This window comes from Dysidea avara, chromosome 6 (assembly GCF_963678975.1).
Source record: "Dysidea avara chromosome 6, odDysAvar1.4, whole genome shotgun sequence".
In the NCBI taxonomy this organism is placed as follows: Eukaryota; Metazoa; Porifera; class Demospongiae; order Dictyoceratida; family Dysideidae; genus Dysidea; species Dysidea avara.
Genome location: NC_089277.1, coordinates 3935315 through 3961196, shown reverse-complemented (window position 1 = coordinate 3961196; position 25882 = coordinate 3935315). Strand labels below are relative to the sequence as shown.

The 25882-nt window shown below is 36.8% G+C and overlaps 1 protein-coding gene across 2 annotated transcripts in view; it reads left to right on the top strand.

Moving 5' to 3' along the window:
• Window positions 1-19780, top strand: part of LOC136257301 (baculoviral IAP repeat-containing protein 7-B-like) — a 77463-nt gene extending 57683 nt beyond the window's left edge. The window contains exons 3-4 of one of the 2 annotated variants that reach the window (XM_066050410.1): window positions 3979-4955; window positions 19286-19780. In XM_066050410.1, coding sequence (XP_065906482.1) covers window positions 3979-4955; window positions 19286-19555 — 1247 coding nt within the window. In that variant the 3' untranslated portion in view covers window positions 19556-19780. Of the gene's footprint in view, window positions 1-3442; window positions 4956-19285 lie in introns of both variants that reach the window. The other variant, XM_066050409.1, reaches the window with a different exon arrangement.
• Window positions 19781-25882: the final 6102 nt, after the last annotated feature.

Below are 25882 nucleotides of genomic sequence, written 5' to 3'. Positions count from 1 at the left end.
TAAATTGCTAAAACCAGCCAAAATAATCCTATGAGTTTGTTCTACGGCTAGAAATAGATTGTATAAATACTTATGATAGTCTGATCACGAAGCTGTTTAAACACGACTCCACTAAGACAGCACAATTGATCATGTGCGATACTGCGAGACATTGTAAATTGCTAAAACTAGCCAAACTAATCCTATTAGTTCGTTCTACAACTAGAAATAGATTATATGAACGCTTGCTGATATCCTTATCACCGAAAATCGCAGCGGTTTGAGTACTACAGAAAATCACTCCAAGCCAGACGACCAGGAAGTACAATATAACAGTTAAAGAACCGCCTTGCTTGTGTGTACGAAAAATACAGTACTCGGGGGAGGGGGGTGTCTAGAGGCAAATTATTAGCCTCTCGACACACACCCCTCGTACTGTATTTTCCGTACACACCCGTGGCGGTGCTTTAACTCTAACTTACAGCTCCACTAAATGTTTGGGATACGTAGATAGGTATGTGCGCAACAATTCCCTGTAGGGCACTAGTAAGTTTCAGACCCCACATTCCACCTCACTATAAATTTCCACCATTATCTATCATTCTGCAACTTTTCAAACACCTTATGTAACTAAAATCTTTGAGCAGGCTGTAGGACCAGGTGTCCTACAGACCTTCAGCACTTGTGCTGTAAAGCATTAATAAATAATAAATAAATAAATTCTTTCGTGAAGTAGCCAATAGCCTATAGTTATTTGCATTCACCCGAGCCCTTGTTTCTTGTTAATAACTCTTGTTACATGAGCCAGATGCTGTATGTTTGTCCGTATGCACTAGAGATGCAACAATACAGTGTGTATAGATGTATCGATATATTGCCTCTGGTGTATCACGATACAGCGATAAAGTGCATGATACAAAGTGGAGTCTAAACAATGGTCTATGTTGTTTTTTAATGGTTTTTAAGAGAAACAAGTGAGCAAATTTTCTTTGAAAAAATTACATGCTACTCAGTTTAACCACAATGTACAATAATTTGATTGTCAGCCATGTTAACAAGCCACAGTATATCACGATATGCAATATATTGATACGGTTTGACTTTGTATCAATACAGCAATATTGTCTTAAAACGATACGATACGCGATATCAGGAGCTTATGAGCCGCGAAGGAGCATGAAACTCGGTTCCATCACAATCCAAATTACGTCACGTTTTTTGAATAAATTGCTACGAGTGTCGCACACAATTAGTAAACAGCGTCGATTAATGAGATTTACTTTCCTTATATGAAAACTAATTGCTAATGAATTTGGATTTTGATGGCACCCAGCAGGCTACGTAAGTTTCATGCTCCTTCACCGCCTTCGGCGGCTCATAAGCTCCTGGCGATATATTAATATATTGTTGCATCTCTAGTATGCATCCACCCACGTGAGCAAATACTACATAAAGCCTGTGTTACATTTCAGCATAGATAAGCTTTGTAGTGGGATAGTTTTGCTGGTTTGAAATATGGGTGTATGGCAACCCTCTATAATTTGTGAACAACCTTCCCATTGACCATAGCAGGTCTTCAAACTAAAAGAACTACTTATGTAAATGAAAATGAAGAGGCTTTGTCAAGAGAATTTGTGCAACAAGCATGATAGCCCAACTATAAAGCCATTAAGGTTACGGGATACTGAGCGACTGTCAAACAAAAATTTTATTATGTAATTAAGGTGGGCGTACAAGGTACAAGAAAACACACGTAACAGTACAAGATAACATAGAAACAACACACTTAACAACTGGTGCACCTGTAAGCGCATGCGTAGTTTTGCTGACTAATGGCAATATTTTCCTAAACCAAAAATCGGGACTGTCAAACTAGTTGTTAACATTTTCTATAAATAGACTATTAGTTTGGCTTCTTGTCTAGGTCCTGACGGAGCCATTTGTTAGAAATAATGTTTCTAGTGCTTGTGATATCAATTTAAAAATTAATTTTGTGACCACAGTGTCTTGCTTTAGGCCATATTGTAGTCATATTTCAGCAACTATACACATTATTCACAAATCCTCTTGTCAGTCCCTCACAAGTGATGTTCTTCAAACCTTAGAATTGTTAGTAGGTTCTCATGGTTCTTCATTGGTCTGATTTTCGGTTCATAGTTTTCACTAATTGGCATGGGGACAACTCATGTTTCCATAACAACATTTGAATTCCATGTCGATTAATGAGAAGTTAAGAATACATAAATATTTGATAACAATGCTTTAAGAAAAATCAAACCCCTAATCATGAAAAATGATTGATAGTGTACATGTGGGGTTCACAGTATCCCGTAACCTTAAGAAGGTACACTTTTGTGCATAAAGTAGTTTATTCGAAAGCACTTCTTTAACAGTGCATAGCAACATAATTAGAGAATTACAAAATAATTTATTAATTACTAAATCACAATAACTTTATTAATTTGATAATTATGTATGCATTAAATGCTATTAGTTAAAAATGGCATACTATGTAATAGTTATACGTTGTTGATTAAATTCCAGATATATAAGCTTCACAGTGCCTGGTTTTCAGAAGTAGTACAACATAAACTTGATATAAACACATGCAGTTTAGAAGATACTTCTGTGCGTAATATTTTGGTAAAGGCAGTTTGTTTAACAAGCACTTCCTTAGCAGTGCATAGCAACGTAATTAAAAAGAAGTACAAAAGTTTCATGAATTGCAAAATATGAGAATTACACACTAATAATATGTATTATTGCATAACCAAAAACCCTATTGGTTATAACAATAAATATAGTAATACATAGTTGGTTAATTCCAGATGAGTTAGCTAGCTGCATGGCACCTAGTTTTTAGAAGTAGCACAACATCAACTTGTTTACACAAAGATGACATGCAAGCATATTATGTAGCCAACAATACAATGAATTCAATGTTTGATACTGGTAAAAATAATACTACAGGGCAAACAGCTTAATGTCTCATTCACCAAGCAGCAATGAGTTCAATTGTATTGCCAAGAGCTACAAGAGCATTGTTGCTAAAGTGTACAATTTGGTGGTTATCTATGATCTACAGCATGTAATCTACACTATTCTCATTTACTTTCTTTATTTCATGATACTACCCCGGATACATGCTTACTTATAGCGTAATTGCCAAAAGCTACTTTTGTCATTTAAAGAAATTTATAATTTTGATATCGGCTTCTTTTCTTTCCTTTGCCACTTTAAATGATACTAAATTCCCTGAACTGATGGTCTCATTGGACTTTGAAGGAGCACATGTCAGTCAGATCATTAATGTGCTGCATTAAGGCATGTGTTACATATACAAGATTTCCGTATTTAGTGTACCTTGTACACAATCTGTGTGTCAAAAGCTATATGTCTATAATTCTATAATTTGTTAATAAAGTATTTGATTAAATTTTATAATTGATGTTTGTATCCGTAGTTGTATGTGAGGTGAAAGTTATTGTGAGAAAGGACCGATGTCTTGTTTAAAAAGAAGCACATCAATATATTTATATAATGCTGAATGTGATAGCAGAAGTGCTCATTTGTTGCAATTGCCATCAGATGGTTCAAAAAGTGTTGCACACTTCAGTGATCCTTCCAATGGTACAAAACTTAAATATGACCAGATGGAAGACAGATCAAAGACATTTACACTCCCTCCACCATGGGAAGGACCAGTGAATGCTCACTCAATGTCAGAGGCAGGGTTTGTATATACTGGTCAGGAAGATCTTGTCTTCTGCTTCAGTTGTAACATCAAACTTGATGGGTGGACTAAACAAATGGATCCATTACTGAGACACAAAGAGGAGAGTCCTACTTGTTCATTTGTCAGACAACAACTACAAGTAATAAAAGGAGAAAAAGGAAAACTCAAATCAGTTGTTGCTCCTTCTAAGCCTCTTAATCCTCGGCAAACAGCAAGTATCAGCCAACTACAATTACAGTCTTCAACTCTTTTCAGTAGTAGACCTATCCACACTGTAGTGACTGGTTTAGATGAATCACGATTGTCTTATGCCACCAGTAGAGGAAGTGAATTAGGTGATGATTACTCAAAGATGTATTTGCCTATCACAGTAGAAAATTACAGATTGGAAGAAGAAAGGTTAAAATCATTTGTAGGATGGCCATTGAATGAATCAGTCCACCCAGAACAACTAGCCAGGGTTGGGTTTGTATACACTGGGGAGGGATCTCTAGTACAGTGTTTCCAATGTGGGGTCAGATATCGTAACTGGTTAAAAGGAGATATACCTCTTAGTGTACATCAGAGATGTAACCCTCGTTGTGCTTTTCTTCATACATTAACAAGTAAAACTAAACCTACTCTTGAAAAACCTAACAGATCTCATGTTCCAGACTTTTCAATTGATGTTCCAAATGAAATTGTCACTCTAGAATTTCCAGACTACACTGACCAAGCTACAAGACTACAATCATTTAAATACTGGGGTGGAGTCCTACCAAAAGAAGAGTTAGCAGAGGCAGGATTTTACATGATAGCTCGTCGAGATGTAGTAAGGTGTTTCTCATGTCATGTGGTCCTACAGGATTGGGAGAAAACTGACAATGTGATTGATGAGCATCGAAGACACAACCCAGAATGCAGTTTTCTCAAAGGTCACCTTTATCAATCAAGTCTTGGTAACATCACTTCAGTTACTGAGAGTTCTGTTGAAGTACCAGTTACATTACAGAGTGGATTGGATAGGATACAAATTCAGTCAAGTAAGGAAATTCTTAGGAAATCTAAAGCAAAGTCACCCAACAGTCCAGGACAACCATCAGGAATACTGTACCCTCCCAGTTGGGTATCTGATCCACCTCATAACATTGTTAATGAATCTGGTGAAGATGCTCTATCTACTGAATCTCTTGGCCAGAAGAATGATGACTATGCTATGATGACATCGTTGCACACTATATCAAACTCCAAACAGATTGTGGTGAGTTAGTAGTAATATAGTACATGTTCATAATGTAGATACAAATTATGTGACAAATTAAATGCAATTAAGTGGTGCATATTCCAGCTGTTGCAGCATTTGGAATTTCACTATAGCAACCAAGGTTTTATTAGTTACATAGCAGCCGTGAAAGTTTTAGTAGTTCTGTAGGATTAATCGTCTAATCTGTGAACAAAATTTGAACTAACTAAGGATATGGTTACACATAACATGAAACATCATTTGTAATTACCTATATCTATATCTATATCTTCTATCTTATCTTATCTTATATCTTATATCTTATCTTATATCTTATCTTATCTTATATATATATATAAAGCTGAAAATGTCTGTCTGTCTGTCTGTCTGTCTGACGGTCACGCTGCTTACTCACCAGACTTGGCGCGAATCGACATAGTCTGTGCTGATAATGAAGCGCTCATCATCCGCCTACTCTAAGATTGTTATCACGAGTTCACGCGTGCTTCCGTTCGGTCTCTATAGCGCGTAGAAGGCCAAAGTGTAGAGAAGACTTGAGCAACATTCCTTTGAAAACCACAGCACATACTGTTCAAGTGGTAGAACGCCTGACTAGCGTGTAAGAGGTCGTGGGTTCAAATCCACGTGTTGACAGATTTTTTTTCTTTCTACTCAGTACCTTTTTGTGAACACCTTTTTAAAACACGACTTTTAGCTCATCATATCTTGGCATGCAAAGCACGTATCGAGGCGGGACTTTAGCGAAATTAAACGCCCATCATCTGGCAACTCGAGTGTTGTTGTAGCAAATCAATACGTGCTTTTGTTCGCTCTTTATAGGGCGATGAAGGCACTGGTGTAGGGAAGGATCACTGAAAAGTTGAGCTACATTCCTGTCAAAACCACTGATAAACAACTGTGGCGATTTGTGCACCTCCCTTAACCCCAAGTTATTATAACCAGCCAGGGTTCAATCCCCGCCTAGGTCATAACTTTTTTTTTCACTTTTGGGACCTTTTTGATGCACCTTTTTGCTCTATCTGTTCCATGCAAGTCTTCATCTACAAACTCTTATGATCAGTTTTTCAGCACTGGCACTGAATTACCTCACATAATAGGGACTCTTATAGCACTTTTGGGACAGGGCAGACAAATTGCCAACATATTTGTCCATCTGTGTGTCGGTCCAGTGTGTTGTATTAGAGTAGGTAAAAGCTTCTTTCACCAGTATCCAGAATATCTACATCTTTGTTTTAAGCACATAGGTGTGCACTGACATGAAAAACTGTTTGTTCAGACTTACCTCAATACTGCTGTAGTAATAGGCAGCTTGCATGATTGAACAAATACTACTGTGCATCTGAAAAATGATAATACTGGAACCATGCAGATCCATAGTTTACACCGAGGAACTGCATCTGACCTGGCACAACTGTTTCACTATCCTGCTTACATGCTTTCACTCTAAAGATTCATACATTACCTTATTGGTCAATTACACTGCAGGTGTTTCAAAACTGGGTTTTTTGTATGGCAAGAGGTATATGTGTCACTGCAACATCAGAACTGAAAGTGCATAGGACAAGTTCTGAACTTTTGCTTGCCATGCAGTAACTATAACTGCAAATTGTGTTGACTTTAAATTATGCTCAAGTTCATTTCTCTTTGTGACAGTCGGTAAGGTAAACATCAAAATGTAGAAACTGAAACTGTACCGTGTGTACACAACCTGTATGTAATGTAGGGTATACTATATGCAATTGCCTTAGCTCGCATGCAGTTTAACTAATTAGCTAGCCTTGCATGCATGCTTCACTATAAATTATTATGTACTGCATAAGGATCATGTACTTTAAAGCACTATCGACATACATGCTACACAGCAAATATAGGACACTAATATTTATGCTTGGTTCCCAATATATTAATTATTGTTGCATTAGTTCTCATGTAAAGCAGCAAAGGTTTCGTTTGTTCTATACAGCATGTTGAAGTCACTGGTAGGGAAGATGCACTGAATAATTAAGCTACATTCCTGTCAAAACAACAAACAATAAACTTTAGTGTTTTGCATCATTAATGACATAAGAAAACCTCATGCTCTTTAAAAAATGTGACATCACCATGTACCCTACATAGCTACATTAGCAGTGCTGGTGTTTAATGCTTAGTCCCTCTTCGTGGCATTAAAATGTTTAATGTGGAGATGGTCCTGCACATAGGGCAGGTACCAATGCTAGTATCTATATATATAAAGCTGAACAGCATTCTGTCTGTCTGTCTGTCTGACATTCACGCTGCTTACTCACCAGACTTGGCGCGAATCGACATAGTCTGTGCTGATAATGAAGGGCTCATCATCCGCCTACTCTAAGATTGTTATCACGAGTTCACGCGTGCTTCCTTTCGGTCTCTACAGCGCGTAGAAGGCCAAGGTGTAGAGAAAACTTGAGCAACATTCCTTTGAAAACCACAGCACATACTGTTCGAGTGGTAGAACGCCTGACTAGCGTGTAAGAGGTCGTGGGTTCAAATCCAAGTGTTGACAGATTTTTTTCTTTCTACTCAGTACCTTTTTGTTAACACCTTTTTAAAACACGACTTTTAGCTCATCATATCTTGGCATGCAAAGCACGTATCGAGGCGGGAGCAACTCGAGTGTTGTTGTAGCAAATCAATACGTGCTTTTGTTCGCTCTTTATAGGGCGATGAAGCCGCACTGGTGTAGGGAAGGATCACTGAAAAGTTGAGCTACATTCCTGTCAAAACCACTGATAAACAACTGTGGCGATTTGTGCACCTCTTAACCCCAAGTTATTATAACCAGCCAGGGTTCAATCCCCACCTAGGTCATAATTTTTTTTTCACTTTTGGGACCTTTTTGATGCACCTTTTTGCTCTGTCTGTTCCATGCAAGTCTTCATCTACAAACTCTTATGATCAGTTTTTCAGCACTGGCACTGAATTACCTCACATAATAGGGACTCTTATAGCACTTTTGGGACAGGGCAGACAAATTGCCAACATATTTGTCCATCTGTGTGTTGGTCCAGTTTGTTGTATTAGAGTAGGTAAAAGCTTCTTTCACCAGTATCCAGAATATCTACATCTTTGTTTTAAGCACATAGGTGTGCACTGACATGAAAAACTGTTTGTTCAGACTTACCTCAATACTGCTGTAGTAATAGGCAGCTTGCATGATTGAACAAATACTACTGTGCATCTGAAAAATGATAACACTGGAACCATGCAGATCCATAGTTTACACCAAGGAACTGCATCTGACCTGGCACAACTGTTTCACTATCCTGCTTACATGCTTTCACTCTAAAGATTCATACATTACCTTATTGGTCAATTACACTGCAGGTGTTTCAAAACTGGGTTTTTGTATGGCAAGAGGTATATGTGTCACTGCAACATCAGAACTGAAAGTGCATAGGACAAGTTCTGAACTTTTGCTTGCCATGCAGTAACTATAACTGCAAATTGTGTTGACTTTAAATTATGCTCAAGTTCATTTCTCTTTGTGACAGTCGGTAAGGTAAACATCAAAATGTAGAAACTGAAACTGTACCGTGTGTACACAACCTGTATGTAATGTAGAGTATACTGTATACAATTGCCTTAGCTCGCATGCAGTTTAACTAATTAGCTAGCCTTGCATGCATGCTTCACTATAAATTATTATGTACTGCATAAGGATCATGTACTTTAAAGCACTATCGACATACATGCTACACAGCAAATATAGGACACTAATATTTATGCTTGGTTCCCAATATATTAATTATTGTTGCATTAGTTCTCATGTAAAGCAGCTAAGGTTTCGTTTGTTCTATACAGCACGTTGAAGTCACTGGTAGGGAAGATGCACTGAATAATTAAACTACATTCCTGTCAAAACCACAAACAATAAACTTTAGTGTTTTGCATCATTAATGACATAAGAAAACCTCATGCTCTTTAAAAAATGTGACATCACCGTGTACCCTACATAGCTACATTAGCAGTGCTGGTGTTTAATGCTTAGTCCCTCTTCGTGGCATTAAAATGTTTAATGTGGAGATGGTCCTGCACATAGGGCAGGTACCAATGCTAGTGTGTGAATAATTCTCATCATTTGCATTCTGGACTACTTTAGTAGCATAAACTTTTAGCATAAACTTTTAGCATAAGCTTGTAACATCAGCATTATATAGTAACATTAATTTTTGACCTCAGAGAGCAATACAAATCCAAATTCTTATGGCAGTTTTAATAATATAGATGCTATTACTATTTAGTGGATTGGACTGTGTTTTTGTATATTCCTCTGGTTGGGTTTGGCTCTTAGGGAACCTGCATCTTTTTTGGTAAACTGATAATAAATAAATGCTAAATGCTAAGAAGGTTCTGTTTATTGTGCTCTACAACAATTACTCCTTACTAATGGTGGCAGCTAGCATCTCTTCCAGTACGTATGCCATCAATGTTGCTTCATGAGCCACCATGAATAATATCTGACCAACAATAGTAATTTTTGTCATATTGTATATACAGTGATCTATAAATCATAGTCAGGTTTTTGTCATTATGTGGTTGTTGTAGGGTACTTGTGGCTTTGAATCATTATTCATATCAGGTTTTAATTATATTCATTTCCTATCCTGTACATTCCCTTACTAAATTACAATGTGTGCCTGCAGTGAATATACCCAGTATTATTATTATTATTATTATTATTAGTAGTAGTAGTAGTAGTAGTAGTAGTAGTAGTATCAAGAGTGAATGATAAAAGAGAGAGTTAAACTCCAGTATGGTTCACCAAAAATGAGAGCCACAAGCATATAGGTTAGGATTTTTGGTGACCGGTTTCTTATCAAGAGCATATGATTACAAAGCTTTTAAGGAAGCTAGAAATAAGCTTCAACGTCTAACAAGAAATTTCATGAACAACATCTAGTCTCTAACATTGGAAGAATCCATGAAAGTTTTTGGTGTTATGTAAACTCCAATATGAAAACAGGATCTGGTATACAACGTCCTGATGGTTCTGCAGCCACCTCTGATCATGAGAAGGCTGAATTATTAAATTCATATTTTTGCAAGTGTTTTCACAAATGAAAATTTAACCGATTTCCAGCCCTAGATCCAGAAGCTTCAGTACCAAAGTTGGAAAGTATAACAATAACTGCTTCAGTAGTATTTGATGAATTTAATAGGCTGAAGACAGAGAAATCTCCAGGTCCGGAGGGTTGGCCTCCACGTATATTCAAAGAATTTTCTGACCAATTATCAGTTCCACTGTCCATTTTATTTAACAAGTCTTTCCAGTCTGGTGTTCTGCCATCAGAATGGAAATTTGCTTTTGTCATCCCTATTTATAAGAAAAGAAGTAAACATCTTGCATGTAATTATAGACCTGTCAGTCTTACATCTACAGTAGTTAAGGTTATGGAATCTATTATTAAAACTAATATACTAGAACATCTAAACTCCAATAATGTTGACATCTTACCAATTTGGCTTTTTAAGGGGCCATTTGTGCACTACCCAGTTACTTCATGTTTTGGATATTTTAACAAAATCACTTGATCAAGGAGTACCTGTTGATGTTATTTACATGGATCTGCAGAAAGCTTTTGATAGTGTGCCACATAAACGTTTATTGTATAAGATTGAACGTTATGGAATTACAGGCAACCTTCTTAGATGGATCCATGGATTGATGGATTTCTATCCAATAGGAGACAGTGCATTGTTTTAAACAGGGAAAATTATGTTGGCAAGATGTGAAGAGTGGTGTTCCACAAGGATCAATTCTAGGACCTCTTCTCTTCCTTATTTATGTTAATTATATGCCAGAATCCATCTCAAGTCATGTGTTTTTATTTGCAGACGATACCAAGCTTATACGAACTATTTCTGCATTGGCAGACCATGTACAACTTCAAACTGGTTATAGTATGTTCAGGTTGAGCTGAATCCTGAAAAACAGCTAAAAATTAAAAGTGCATTTTTTCTCAACAGAGTTAACATTTCAGCCAACCAGATGATTATTGGTAACAGCAAAGGTGTCAACAACAGACATGTACAATTTGGCTCCATTACAAGTTCGGGAAAGGGCTGTAATGGATACTGTATTATATGGCTTCCCCATAGGAAATGTATTGTGAAATTTTTGATTGGCTGTAAATATTGTGTCAAACATTTGAAGAAAAAGATTTTGAAATATTTTTAGTGGGTCAAACAGTACTACAAATCAGTCAAATTTCAAGATCGTGTGTAATTGCATCCATGAGTTATTAAATCTTTTTGAGGATTCAGCTCAACATGAACATGCTATAGATAATCTAGCCAAATGGTGTGATGCTTGACAACTGAATTTCAATGTTACTAAATGTAAAGTGATTCACTTTGGTTGAACCACACTCAGCTTTGGAGGCTACTATCTTACATGTTTTTGCAATTGAATTCGTCCCATTTGCAATTAATGTGTCGCTTTTGCAATTGAATTAGTCCCGCTTGCAATTGAATTCGTCGGTTTTGCAACTGAATTCGTGTCCCGTTTGCAATAGAATTCATCACTTTTGCACAAAAATTCATCCGTAACAAGATTGGCAGCTGCTGTAAACACGAAAACATGGTGTAGCAGCTGCTACAAGAACTTGTTCAAGTATAGCAGTAGTAAACAACTCTTTATAAGGCAATAATTCTTCCTCTACAACCTCTCCAGCAACATTCTAAACTCTACTATGCCATTCGCGATGGGTGTGGTCACTCGCGAGCAAGTTAATTAACTTGTCAGACAGCTATCAGCTTCATGTACTACCAGCTCCAATTACCTTCTAGTGTCTCAAGTGTAACTCTCCAAGGCATAAATAGTTCATCTCTTAATGAACGGTTGGTTTCTTGGAGCTGTTTTGTTTATGACGAATTGTAATGCAAACTTGACAAATTCTATTGCAAAACTGACAAATTCAATTGCAAACAGGACGAATTCTGTTGCAAAACCAACGAATTCAATTGCAAACGGGACAAATTCAATCGCAATGGCGACAAATTCAATTGCAAAAACCTGTAATGGTGTCTCATTGGACTCAGTTAATTGTCATAAGGACTTGAGCATTATATTTGATGCGAATTTCAAGTTCAACCAACATGCTTCTGAAGTAGCTATGAAAGCGAACAGGGTATTGTTTTGTATGAAAAGAAGCTTTATTGATTTGAAAGAATTTGTACTGTCACGATTGTACAAATCAATAGTTTGACCAATATTAGAATACGGAAATGTAATTTGGGGACCCCATTATGTATTGGACCAACGTAAACTTATAATTATAATTATAATATTCATAGTTAATTTTTGTTTATTGCATCTAATTTATGGGTGTACAGGCTTCTAAGCCTCAACACAAATCACATCATAATCATAATCATAGCTAGCTAGACTTTTGGTGAAGACCAAAAACACAAAGGTGGCCCTCCACTAACTATTAGACTCTCATTAGGCTGTTTTGGGTGGGTAATAAATCTCATATACCCCACCTTGTTTTCTAATGTACTCCACACCTTCAGGCACAATATAACATATGCTCAAAATCTAGATTTATCCAATTGCTATACATTGTTCACGTGCAGTGATTTAACGAGCACTATTATTTTGTCATGCGAGGATGCATAGTTGCCATGACGCTAGTATTATCGCAAGAAAACCAGCCGCTTTTGCTGAACCTACAGCAGAAACAGCTGTGGATGAGGTAAGTAATCTGAGTGTAATGTGAAATAGAGTCTAAAGCAGTTATGCGGGTACAATGTGGAGTCTATGCCGGAAAATTATAAACCCTCAGGCCCTTAGTGCCCTCGCTTCACTCATGCACTACAGCCCAGGCCTTCGGGTTTATAAATTTCATAGACTACACATTATTCCCGTATAACTATTATTTAATATCACCGATAAAGTACATAAAATCCTTATTGCTACATAGCTCTCTACACTGCTGCTCTGAATACTATGACAGCTTTATTGACTGCTTTATTAGACTATTTTGATCTGAATGTGACCGGTTTCCAGAAACCTCAGAAATCTCCTGGAGCCGCCCCTGACAAGTCCGCAGGCTTCCCTTGAATTTACAGGAAGGGTGTTAATTAAGTTTTAGCAATAATCAAAGTGATTTTGTCCCTTTCAAGCACCTAATTATACAAAAAATTCTTAAAGAATAATTCGTTACTTCGTTCGTTAATTTGAAGAATATTCAAATACCTAAAGTTTGATATTCGTTTTACCCCTAGTGTTAATATGCGTTTGGCTTGCATACACTAACTTTCAAGGGGCTACTCAAAAGTCACCACCTCCTAACTCACTCAATCAGCACATATATCATAAGCGTGAATTTACTATAATATGCAGAAGGATTTGTGGCTGTCATTTTTAATGGCCCATACTGGAGTTAGACACTCTCTTTTATTTACTCTTAGTAGTAGACTAAATTAAAAACCAGTACAAATTAGTAGAAAGTAAATGCGTGTTTCTGAGATATACCTTCCTGGTATATTGGTATAAAAATTTTTGCTGAGTCCCTATAGCTAACTACATGCATGACCTCTAATTGTTAATTCTGGATAAGCACTACACATTGTTATCAGTAAAATCATTACTGTGTAAGATACTGTAAATTGCTACTGCTGTAGGTAAAGCAACAGGTTACCCTGAGTGCATGAATGTTGCAGGGATTGTGACAGTGATGCTTAATCCTTGCCAGTTGACAATATCCTTCAAGATATCCTTAGAAGGGAGATGCGAGCTATCCAATTTCCTATCTGCTGAACATAATCATTACACAAATAAGGAGTGCTTGCCATGTATAGCAGCATATGCTAGCTGGCCGAATTTATTAGAATTGCATCACACAGACTTTTGGGCTTGCAGTTCTATCACTAGTTAACCATTGCTATCACATTTCTTGCAACATGATATATAGGTGAGCTATAGATCATAATTTACAGTAGTAAAATCCGTAGAAAACAGTTTCACATAATAATTTCACTGCTTAGTATTTGGCGTTCTAATAAAAAAGCAGGTTGCAGGCCCGCTAGCAAGGCTCAATCACAGAATGTGCAAAAACCAAAGATATGTCAGTCCAGTAGTTTAGTCCACTGAATAGTGATAGCCACAGCGTAGAAGTACTATATTCAGGTAGAGATTGGGTAATGATCTTTGCCTACTAAATGTAGAATATTTCCTCTTTGGGTTAGCTAATCATTGTCATAGAAACAAGTGTCTTTGGTAATAAGCGAGTTCGTTCTTTCTGGCTTTGGGATAGCTATCATACCCTTTTCTTTAGCTAGAGTACATGTATTAAGCACAGACCATTTATTAGGTATTAAGACTGAACAGCATACTTAGAAGCTCTAGCAATTAATCAACAAAATTGACATTCTCCTTAGATTGTCAATTACAAGTGCACACAGCTGGCTATTTAAATAACAGTTATATATGTACAGTATGGAATCTATAAGCCTACAGGCCTAAGTCTGTAGTGCACGAGTAAAGTGTGCTACTAAAGGATTGAGGGTCCATAGACTTCAAGTTTATACCAAAATTAAATTAGTTACCTCTTCCTTGGCCGTAGAATCTGCAGTCAATACTAGCACCATGACAACCATGTTTGCTCACATGACACAATTCCCTCATAATGTGTATAGTAAAGCATCGAGTAGTGTGAAATCGTATGACATTGTATTTCATTGCATGCAGTAGGTAATTTGTCTGAAGATGTGTTCTGCAAATTTCACATGCAGGTAACTAACTGATTCTGTGCCAATCACAATGAGCTGGTTGTGCTATCAACTGGTAGCTATTACAACATAGCTATGTAGGGAATCCCTATAATTATTGGCATGTTACCATCTGAAGTAGGGATTTTCCCACATATACTTGACTATGTTGTAATACCTGCCATCATTCATATCACTTGTTTCACTACCTTTTATTGTTAGACTCCATTAATATACAGTACACGTGTGGCTGTGACTGCTTTATTAGAGTATCTCAATATCCCTGGTGGTGAGCTACGTAATAGATTAAGAAGTGTGGTTAATTCAAAATTGCAGCTGGTTTCAGCTAGAACATTAAGAGGTGTGGCCACTACACTCAAGGATGTGGCAGCGTGTTCTGGTTGTTTAAGGGTGTGGCTGTGCCATGAAATGGTTTGAGTGCAGCTACTTCCTCTTACAGTTGTATAAGTGCTTCAAATACTTTTGTAGCATCTAAATATGCTCCCTAAGAGAAGTGTTGATACATGCCTTGGTATGGTTTCATTCCACGAAGAAGATGACCATGTAATTGAAGATATATTTAAAGACGAAGTGCTGAAGGCAGGCACTTGTTGGAATTAGAAGAAGCACATGACACCAGTGAATTTGTTTTTTTTTTGTGGTGTGAAATAGTAGCTGTGCACTGCTTCATTTGGCCTGTAGCCTTATGACTGTGCTCAGGCAGGCAGATCAAAAATTGAGTTTAGATGATTTTTCTTGATTCAATATTCAGGCTTCTGCTCTTGTATATGATATTTCTATGATGATTTTTAGTAGCAACATGTTGGAGGGTGTTCTTTTTATGGTTTGATTAGGGATACAAGAAATAAAAAGTAGTAAAACAAGAAAGGTTGCCCTAATTTTTTCCTTTTACTTTAACAAACAGTATGTGACTGTCTCAACGAAAACCTATCTAGTTTGCACAAGTATGCGTATTGAGAAAAACGTAATTTTAAAAAAATTGGTGAAATTATGCGTATTACAAAGAAAAATATACACAAGGTTTAATCAAGCCATTACTCAGGAAAGGAAGAGTTAATTAAAATTAATTAAACCTACATATATACCATCTTATCCACCTACTCATGGGCAGTTCCAAATTCTTTGTTTCATTTCTGTAGCCCCAATGGCTTGTGTGTCACGTGTGTTTGTTTACGATGCAGTAGACAAAATTGTCGCCGTTTCTTCAATAAAACCGCCTTGGCTGATCTGCCAATCCATGGTGAACACTCTAAGCCAAATCCCAACTTTGTAGACTAATCCGAACAGAAGTTATGACTGCTAATGTAAGTGCCTATAGTTTATTTTTAGTATAGTCACTGTACAAATCAATTCCCTTGCTTTTCCTACTATCTAGCACTGTAATTCCAAAACTACTCACCATAATCAACTAAAATTTTAGTAAACCATTCCTTGGACCATGCAGATAATGCTGAGAAAATGCAAAGAAATTCGGAAATTGTACAAACTAGACGGGTTTTCGCTGAGATGGTCACATATATGTTGTTGAATTTTTGCTAATACCTATTTTGTGTTATTACATTAAGAATAATATTGTGGGGTAATTAAGAAAGTATTTAAGTAAAGTACAAGTACTTTCAAACTCGTACTTAAGTGTACTTAGTATAAGTAGCTCTCTAGAGTTAGTGCACTGTAAGTACAGTGGTGGTCACAACACACTAACACAGGTGTGATATTGTTGTCCAAACTGGCACATCCTTACAATCTTATTTCCACTTGGTTGACTAGAGAAACAAAGTGTTAAAAGTCACATGCTTGAAAGTAGCCAATGAGACCAGCAGCCTTCAGCTTAAACTAATGCCGTCCACCTGGTGTGAAATTTCATTGGTTATTTCTATTCACGTGATATTTTTGCATTTGGCATACGTGGACAACCAACCTGAAATGGACTGTACAAGAATAGTATGCACACCATATTAGTCACACTAATAGTGTAACCATACATATAAATCTGAAAAAAAGCACTTGTGCATTCAGGAGTGGAAGGGTAGAATGTGACGGCTTTATTGTCAGAGTCAACCACTCATAGTATTATTGTGAAATATTACATCATCTGCAGTTCATTCCAGTTGGTGTAACATTCCTAGAATGTCAACAATCTACAAATGGTATACACAACACTATTAGTCAGTTGTTTCAAAATGTATATAAAACCTATATCACCAAGCCTGGGGTTTGATTGTGGGTTTTAATTTCACTTGACTGAGGGTTGCATGTTCTACCTTAAGATATGTACGGGGCCCCACTGATCATCAGTATACAAATTTTTCATCTCTCTACTGTTGACTGGATTAATCTGATGGCAATGGAAATTCTATGAGTTAATGTTAATCAAGAGTAAATTTACACTTGGTTAATGCAAACTGATTACTTTATTGATACAGAAATACCAGCTTTGTTCATCGACTTGAACTGTCACTACAATAAAATGTGTATTTGTGCATATGTGATGAACTCTAAATGTGATATGCATACAATGTACTTCGGTGGAGTATGTGATGTGTAGATGATGGTTCACATTTAATAACTGATGAGGCAAATGTCAACTATCATCTCCTACACATCACATACACCACAGGAGTGCATGCTATGTACAGAGCGTAACATAGAGCATTTAGAGCATAACATATGCACAAATACACATTTTATTGTAGTGCATGTGTCTATGTAATGGCTTGGCACAAAATGAGTTTATTTATAGCACATAAATTGATGCTTTTCTATGCATCCTACTACCTATAAATGATTAAGGATGCCAAAGAACTATTTTTTAACGTTAGAATCATCTAAATAGTTTTTCATTTACAAATCTTAGTGTCATGTACACCAATATACAGTCACACTGCTTGTCTTGTGTGCTTCACACACCATATCCTGAAAGTGTGTCTGTTAGTTGAGTGTTATGACCACCTCAGTTTTAACAGTGTGTTGTTTTAGTAATGCAAATGACTTTTAGTTTTAGTAGCTATAATTAGTTGGTTACTATCATTAATATACTTTAGGTATAGTTTTAGATAGCTACTAGATTTTTATAATTTTAGTTTAAGTTTTAGTTTTCATTACCATCTTCAATACATTTTGTTCTACAATATGGCATAGCAAAGTACTTTAGTTTTAGTTTTAAACAAACAACAAATTTTATAATATGTAAGTACTATTAGTTTTATGTGATATGTACTTTTAGTTTCAGATAACTAAAAGTAAAAACCTTTACTTTTAGTTTATAATTAACTAAAATAACATTAGAGTATGTAAATACAGCCTTCAGGGATTTCAGAACACCTTCAGAATGCTTGTATGTATAGGCACAGGTGGTGGAACTCACTCAATCATCACTTAGGCACATTTGCAGTTGTATGGGTTTCATTGATTAGATAGTCAACTGATCAACTGTCTGTACACATCAATCCAATGGCAGTGGAAATAGTTGATTGATGTGAAGGGGGGCTGACCAGAGTATGAAGCTGTAGCCATTTTATGTCTCAAAATTTCACCAGAATTAATTTATATGCACAATTTGATGGTAAAACACAAACTTTTTATTCGAAAGTATTTAAACAATGTTGACTACAGGGTTAATAAACAAACAGAAGCAGTACAAAAAATCCCTTGAAAACACTTGGTACAGTGGTAATACACCAACTCTCAAGTAAGAGGGGTTAGTGGTTTTGATTCCCTATGTAGGTAAACTTTGTTTTGAACTACTTTTAGGAACATGTTTTTGACTGCTCTATTAGGGTATTTTGACTGTTCTATTACAGTGTATCAGTCTTTTTCATGGTTTTCAGCCTACTCCAGAAGAATGATTTTGGCGAGATCATTCCTCAGCAGACCAAGGATGAGGCTTCAGCCTCCCTCCCTCCTTTCCACCACCTATACGTCAATTCTCAGTAAAGCTAGCTCTATTATATGGTAGAAAGATTTTCTGTGTAATCCAGAAACACTAACTGTTAAGGATAATAAACATACAGTATAAATTTGTTGCTTGGTCTCTGAAAGACAAATGTGTTATTGACTAACTCACATTGTATGTATTTCAGATGCCTACATCACACTAAACAAGCTCCCCCAGCAGGGGCAGATCCAGACATTTTTAAAGGGGGGTTCCACTCTGAAATTGCAACCTCGGCCTAGCTGTAAGTCAAAGACTCATCACCTGCTGAAAATAGATACCCTCACCAACTATATTTCCTTATTTATAACTCCACACGTAGCCTGTTGCACTGCTTCCCTTAAGAATACTGTGACTGCTCTATTAGAGTATCTCGAGTAAGAGAAGCTCTTTCAAAAAGGGGATGGAACCCTTTGAACTCCCCCCCCCCCCCCCCCCAATCCACAGAGCTTACCTATAGCAATATAGGAATTCTATGCAAGCTTGCTTTTACAGATAAATAAGAGTGATTTGTACAAAGATTAATAGATTATGCTGTATGTGCATGACTAAATATTGTGAAGGATCCTAATGCAATACTGTACAATACAACTACTTAATTAGAAATGTTGTTATTTTGTATATATTCATATTATAGTCCTCTGGTGTATATTTCGAGGAGTCATTATCACAGGAAATGGAGAATAATATTAATGTCAAGATTAGTGAGGGTAGAGATGATGATGATGATACTTCTGCTAATTCAGGATTATGTCAAATCTGCTTTGACAAGAAAATTGAGTGTATTTTCTTGCCCTGTGGTCATGCCAAGACCTGTGAAGAATGTGCCACAAGAATTAAGAACTCTGGTAAACCTTGTCCCTACTGTAGGAAATCAGTGTCAACAACCCATCGGATTTACCTGTGAAACAGACTTTAATGGCTTCATTATTTGTAAGTAGCAAATATCATATTAAGGAGTATACACAGTAGGTATAAGTGGCTTGAGTTGACTTGGCTAATTCATGCAGTAGCTTCAATAACTTTTTGTCTCTGATTATAACTATATAGATTTACTAACTGTACATTATGTATGCATTTAACAATTACCACGTAACTTGGGCTGGACACTGGTATGTTGTCTGAATGTTATGAGTGAATAAGCTAGCTGCTATTTTACCACACACACACACACACAGTGGCTTATTTTTAATCACATCGCTTATGTATTAAACTGAAACATAGGTGTACTGACTCTGTAAGACTGAACTAGTCGGGTTTAACCATCAGCACCTGTAACCAGCTGTATACATTACCACCGGGTACTATTTCTATTTATGCAGAACACATGCACATACAGATTAATAGATTAATTATATGTGATGTACAAAACTCAACAAGTGAGTGTAAACGACATAAAAGTGAGGTATGTGTGCAAGCAATACTAACTGTTATTTAGATCTGTAGTGTTGTTCAGTTCATTATAATATCTGGTAATTTTGTTCCACAATTTAATTGTGTCTGGATAAAAGGAATATTTTAAGTCTTGTAAATGGTTACTTGATTGAGTGACCTCTGGTAGGTAAATTATTCCTGATGAGAGAGAGTTCCCTGTTTCAATTTCAACAAGATTATTAACAATTTGTAGATCATTATTAGTCTCGATTGTCCAGATAGCATGAAGCAGCAAATATTGTTAGCATACTTATGGAGTTACATCACAATCAAACAGCATAATGTCAACAAGTCCAATGCAGAGTTGAGGACAAGCATCAGTCAATAACTAGATATTCTACAAATGTCATGATATAACTATGGTACCTTCTATCTCACTAAAGTTTCAGGCTGTACTGTAGTTGGCTTATATAGATATCATGCTGTTTGTTTTAAAAACACCTTCCTTTGAGTATATCAACAATAATGCTCTTTGAAGCATGGCTTTGCTGGGACTTATGCGACCGGATTTTGGAAAATCAACCACTTTGTCACACGTGAAATTAATAGAACTTAGTACTTTACTGTGTTACCATAGCAGTACATATGTAGCTATTTAAATATTTCAAAGGTTTTCTGGTAATTCAAGGTACAGGCTAATAATTTACTCAATGTGAAATTGATTGGTGCTTAGCAATGTTTTATTTCAACTATAAATACTTGAGGTGTCAGATGTGACAAAGTGGCTGATTTTCCAAAATCCAGTCACATATACTTACTACAATGTCCAGACCACAGTGCAGTAGACTTGTTTTAGTAGTCAACTTTTATCAGAGATTTAAACTGCAAAATTAATAATGCTAATCATGTAATAAGAGCTAATGCTACAACTGTGAATAGCAAATAAATTGCATATACTTTGTATGTATTCCTATTGAAACTCCAGCCACATGGACCACTGCCTAAACAACTAAGACATGCACTCTGGCATGATTCTGCCTTAGAGATTATTGCATGGGTTACATGTTTATCCACAGAATAATCCTAGAAATGGATGTCCCACCGATATATATGATAAGATTATGTGATAAGTCTTGTGTACATTCTGTATTCTCTAATGTTTAAGGCTTAACAAGTGACCAAATTGATTAAGACTAAACTAACTCATTAAGTATACTAATAATACATTGTGTATTATCAATAATGGAGAGCTATGTATAGTATTAGAGGTGTACCGATAATCGGATCGGCTACAATATCGGCCACCGATTATGGCATTTTTTACCAATATCCGTATCGGTACAGAACAGCAGGAGGACCGATATCGCTACCGATATTTATACAGTAGCAATGGTTTGTACATAAACGGATTGTGCATTGGTTTTCTACGTTATTCATGTGGCTCATTAGTGCCAGTGGCTTATTGTTCACTCTGCAACAAGCGCTACACTACGAGAAGCCATATAAATGCACGCGATTCTAGTGTTCAGTCTTTACAAATGAAGCAGTTATAGAGTACCTTTGTAATAAAAGAAGGGTCACAGGATAACCAAGGAAATTTACTGTATCAGCTTCCTCACAAGCCATTTGAATGCGGAGTAATGCAGAAATATCCGTTTTAGGCTTCATGGGAGTATACATAAAAATATTTGTGGGTGCCTAATTGTCTGGATTGCACAACAGAAACTCAAGCTGTATACCACCACAGGTACAGTATAGCAATGAATACATGCACATGTTGTACATAGGGTAGGTAATTGTACATTTTCGTGTACTTAAAATATTAATTCAAATATCGGATCGACTATCGGTTATCGGCTTCTTTGGTTGCATCAATATCGGATATCGGTACATGCCAAAAACCCATATCGGTACACCTCTATATAGTATAGACCATCACTGTCAGACTATATAAAAATAATCAGTCACAAGTAGCTATGCACATTATAATTGTGTGTACTGATGTTCACTCAACATTTTCAGCTACACAATGCAGCATGATGAAACTTCATTGAGAAGTAAATATTTTGCTTCTAATTATTTTGATGAGAACGTTAACTCATGAGTTCATATGTTAAGTACTCTTAATTAATTCACATGGTACAGAGTCCAGGTATACCCTATTAGAACTATATAACTATGTTATTGTGTAGCAAATCCAAACTTTACAGGGAAGTGGAGTAATGCCAACACACACATGTGTATCATGTGATCATAAATTCAGTAGTATAGTAATAATTATAATATGGGGGAGAGCTCCATTATACATTAAATGGTGCTACAGTTTTGTACAGTTGCGATGTAGTAGGCCAAAGAGTGAGGGGACAAGTTTGACAATTAATTTGCACAGTGGAGTTGAAGCATACAACAGATATGGATGACATGATGGACCAATGCACACATTAGTGCCTAAATCACGTGGCTGTACTGATACATACACTCAAGAAACTCTACTATTGGTTGCTACGACCATTAAATTAAGGTGTCATAATTCTCTACAGGTCATAGCTATCATACATTTAGCTGACATGCAAAGCAGAAGGACCAGACCCAGAATTTCAGCATTAATAAACAACTTTAAGTGATTTGCGAAGATACACGTAACTTAGTTATAATTATACAAGGTAGCTAATGTATGACCCAAAATTTTAGCTTGATGTTTTGAGCATTCCAGATATGGCCGTCTAATACATAGCTTTTTATAGTGCATTGAGTGAGTTCTGTAAGCAATTAAGTGTATAACACATTACAAGAAAACAATATTATTGTTGACAAATATAATTCCTATCATATAAGATTTCTGATAGTTATGTCCTTCTCTTCAATTAGATAACAAGTATCATTGTCTAAAGACTTGCTGTAGTTGTAACTATTCCATCACCTGCCATTCTGTAAGTTAACTGATGTACCACACATGTGACAGTCTGATATAATCATGCATATCTCCTAGCAGAAAGAAGTTTATAATTAATGTTGTGAAATTAAATCTTACAGTAAGAAGCTTAGGTTTAGTTAATACTTAATAGTTGCTTTATAATGTGCAAACAAAATTTTAATTGATTTTCCTGACTGCTTTATTAGAATTATTTTGGTTAACCAGGCTGTCAAAGCTGGGCTCTATTTTGTTCTCTTAACATTATAAAATGATCACATAATTTGACTATAATAATATATAAGGTGATTGCTCTATTAGAGTATTTGGTTGTTGCGACTAAAATTTGACTTTTAGGTGACTGTTCTATTACAAAATTTGGTTGTACGGAGTGTTCTATTGGGCTATTGTATCAACTGTATAAAAAGTAACTCCTGTATTAGAGTATTTGCTCCACTAGAAGTATTTAACTGTACAAAGGCGACTGTACTATTAGAGTATTTGCACTGTTTTGACTATTAAGGTGACTACTCTATTACAGTATTTGCACTGTTTTGACTATTAAGGTGACTACTCTATTACAGTATTTGCTTTGTCCTGACTGAATAAAGGTGGTTGCTGTATAAGAGTATTTGTTTATTGTACAAGGTGACTGCTCTATTAGTTGTCCTGAATGAATGAAGGTGGTTGCTGTATAAGAGTATTTGTTTATTGTATAAGGTGACTGCTCTATTAGAGTATTTACTTTATCCAAATTTTATAGAGGTAGATCACTATCGGTCTCAGCTAACTTGTATACACATTGTCACAAACTGGTATGTTTCAGCTGCTTGTGGGATTTGCTGCTGCTGCTGCTGCTGCTGCTGCTGCTGCTGCTGCTGCTGCTGCTGCTGCTGCTGCTGCTGCTGCTGCTGCTGCTGCTGCTGCTGCTGCTGCTGCTGCTGCTGCTGCTGCTGCTGCTGCTGCTGCTGCTGCTGCTGCTGCTGCTGCTGCTGCTGCTGCTGCTGCTGCTGCTGCTGCTGCTGCTGCTGCTGCTGCTGCTGCTGCTGCTGCTGCTGCTGCTGCTGCTGCTGCTGCTGCTGCTGCTGCTGCTGCTGCTGCTGCTGCTGCTGCTGCTGCTGCTGCTGCTGCTGCTGCTGCTGCTGCTGCTGCTGCTGCTGCTGCTGCTGCTGCTGCTGCTGCTGCTGCTGCTGCTGCTGCTGCTGCTGCTGCTGCTGCTGCTGCTGCTGCTGCTGCTGCTGCTGCTGCTGCTAGGCAACCACTGCAACATTATTAGCATTAATAGGTAGGTTGAAGTAAATTAGTCTATAATATTCTTCACTTTTGCAATTTTAATATGGCCTTTATAGAGAGGTGGTCTAGGTGGCTGTTAAAATAGGCTCGTATCTGTAATAAAATTGAATAAGTATTTACAATGATGGTTTAAATAACCGTCAACCTATGTACTGAGTCTTTGCAAAGGGCTTAATACAATTATTGATCAGCATAAAAACTTACATTTGCAGCACCACACATGGGCATACTCACTAGAATTCATGTTAATGCTACAGTTCTGTTTTATGTGTCTCCATAGATTGTGTGACTTTTTCCTTGATAATTATACCTGCTTGAGATTTGCTACAACCTCCTGCTAATTATTACTAGTTCTGCCCTGGAGAATTAACTGCATCAACTATAATTATATAAACTATAAGCACCAGATAGGTTAGTACATAAACATGATGGTGTTCTTTCAATGGGATTGTCTTTGAGATTAGGAGTTCATAATAAAAAAGGGAGGACAGAATCCACTGCAGAAAATAGTTTATAAAGTGGTAAGTTAGATCTTACACTTACATTAAAACAATTGAGGTACTCTAATAGTGCAGTCACACAGCACTACTGAGCAGTCACACAGTACTACTGAGCAGTCACACAGTACTACTGAGCAGTCACAGGTTTGTATTTTTATGTTGCATGCTATATAGAGGGTGACACTATAGCTAGCCACAAAAATTGAAATCAAGTTACAACTGAACCTTTTCATTGGTTGCAACTATTAATATCAGTTCAATGTCAGTAACATCCATATCCATGAAGTAATTACAAATAGAATTTAGTCCCTTTAATTTTTGGCTGTTCTCTTTGTGTATGTGACTGCTCTATTAGAGAGTATCTTAACTATTTAAAGAATAATCCAACAATTGTATAAGGACTGAACAAATCAATATTATTCTATTTGATGGTGGTGATTCCTGTTCTTGATGTTCACAATTCAGCCTGTATCGGTTGATTGCTGGACAATTTGGCCTGTATTGGTTGATTGCTGATTTCATCTTGAAACACTGAAATAAAAAATAGAGGATTGTGGTTTAATATGTGGTGTTTTAAATTGTGAAAGGTAGTCTGACTTGTGTGTAATAGCAGTAAAAAACAACTAAGCCTTCAGCTAGATGATCAAGCCTACCCAGTGTATCAGCAATGGGACACCTACATAGTAATCTGCAGGAGACTGTACCATGAAGGTGTGGGCACCCCTAAAGTCCCACCTGACCTACACCTATTATGTGAGGCATGGACAGTAGACATTTCCTCCCTATATAACAGTTAACATCAGGTGCCCATTGATGTTACAGCTGTGTGGGCTGCTTCTTCAAGTCACCAGGTCCCCATTTAAACAGTTGGAGCTACGTAAGTATAGCTTCTAGCTTAAGGAAACAGCAGCAACAATCGAGCATAACCAAGCATTGAACATGGAGCCTAGAGCTCATTTATCAGGCTGGTGCTCTAGCCACACTAAAAAGGTAGTCTTCAAGCCAAACTGTTTTTTTTCTTCCCTTATGTGAGCTTTAAAATGGCTGTGGGACCAGGTGTCCTACAGACCTTCAGCACTTATGCTGTAAAGCTTTAATAAATAAGAAGTGTATGCAAGGGGTGACACTCCAATATATCCTGTGCTCTAATCTTCAT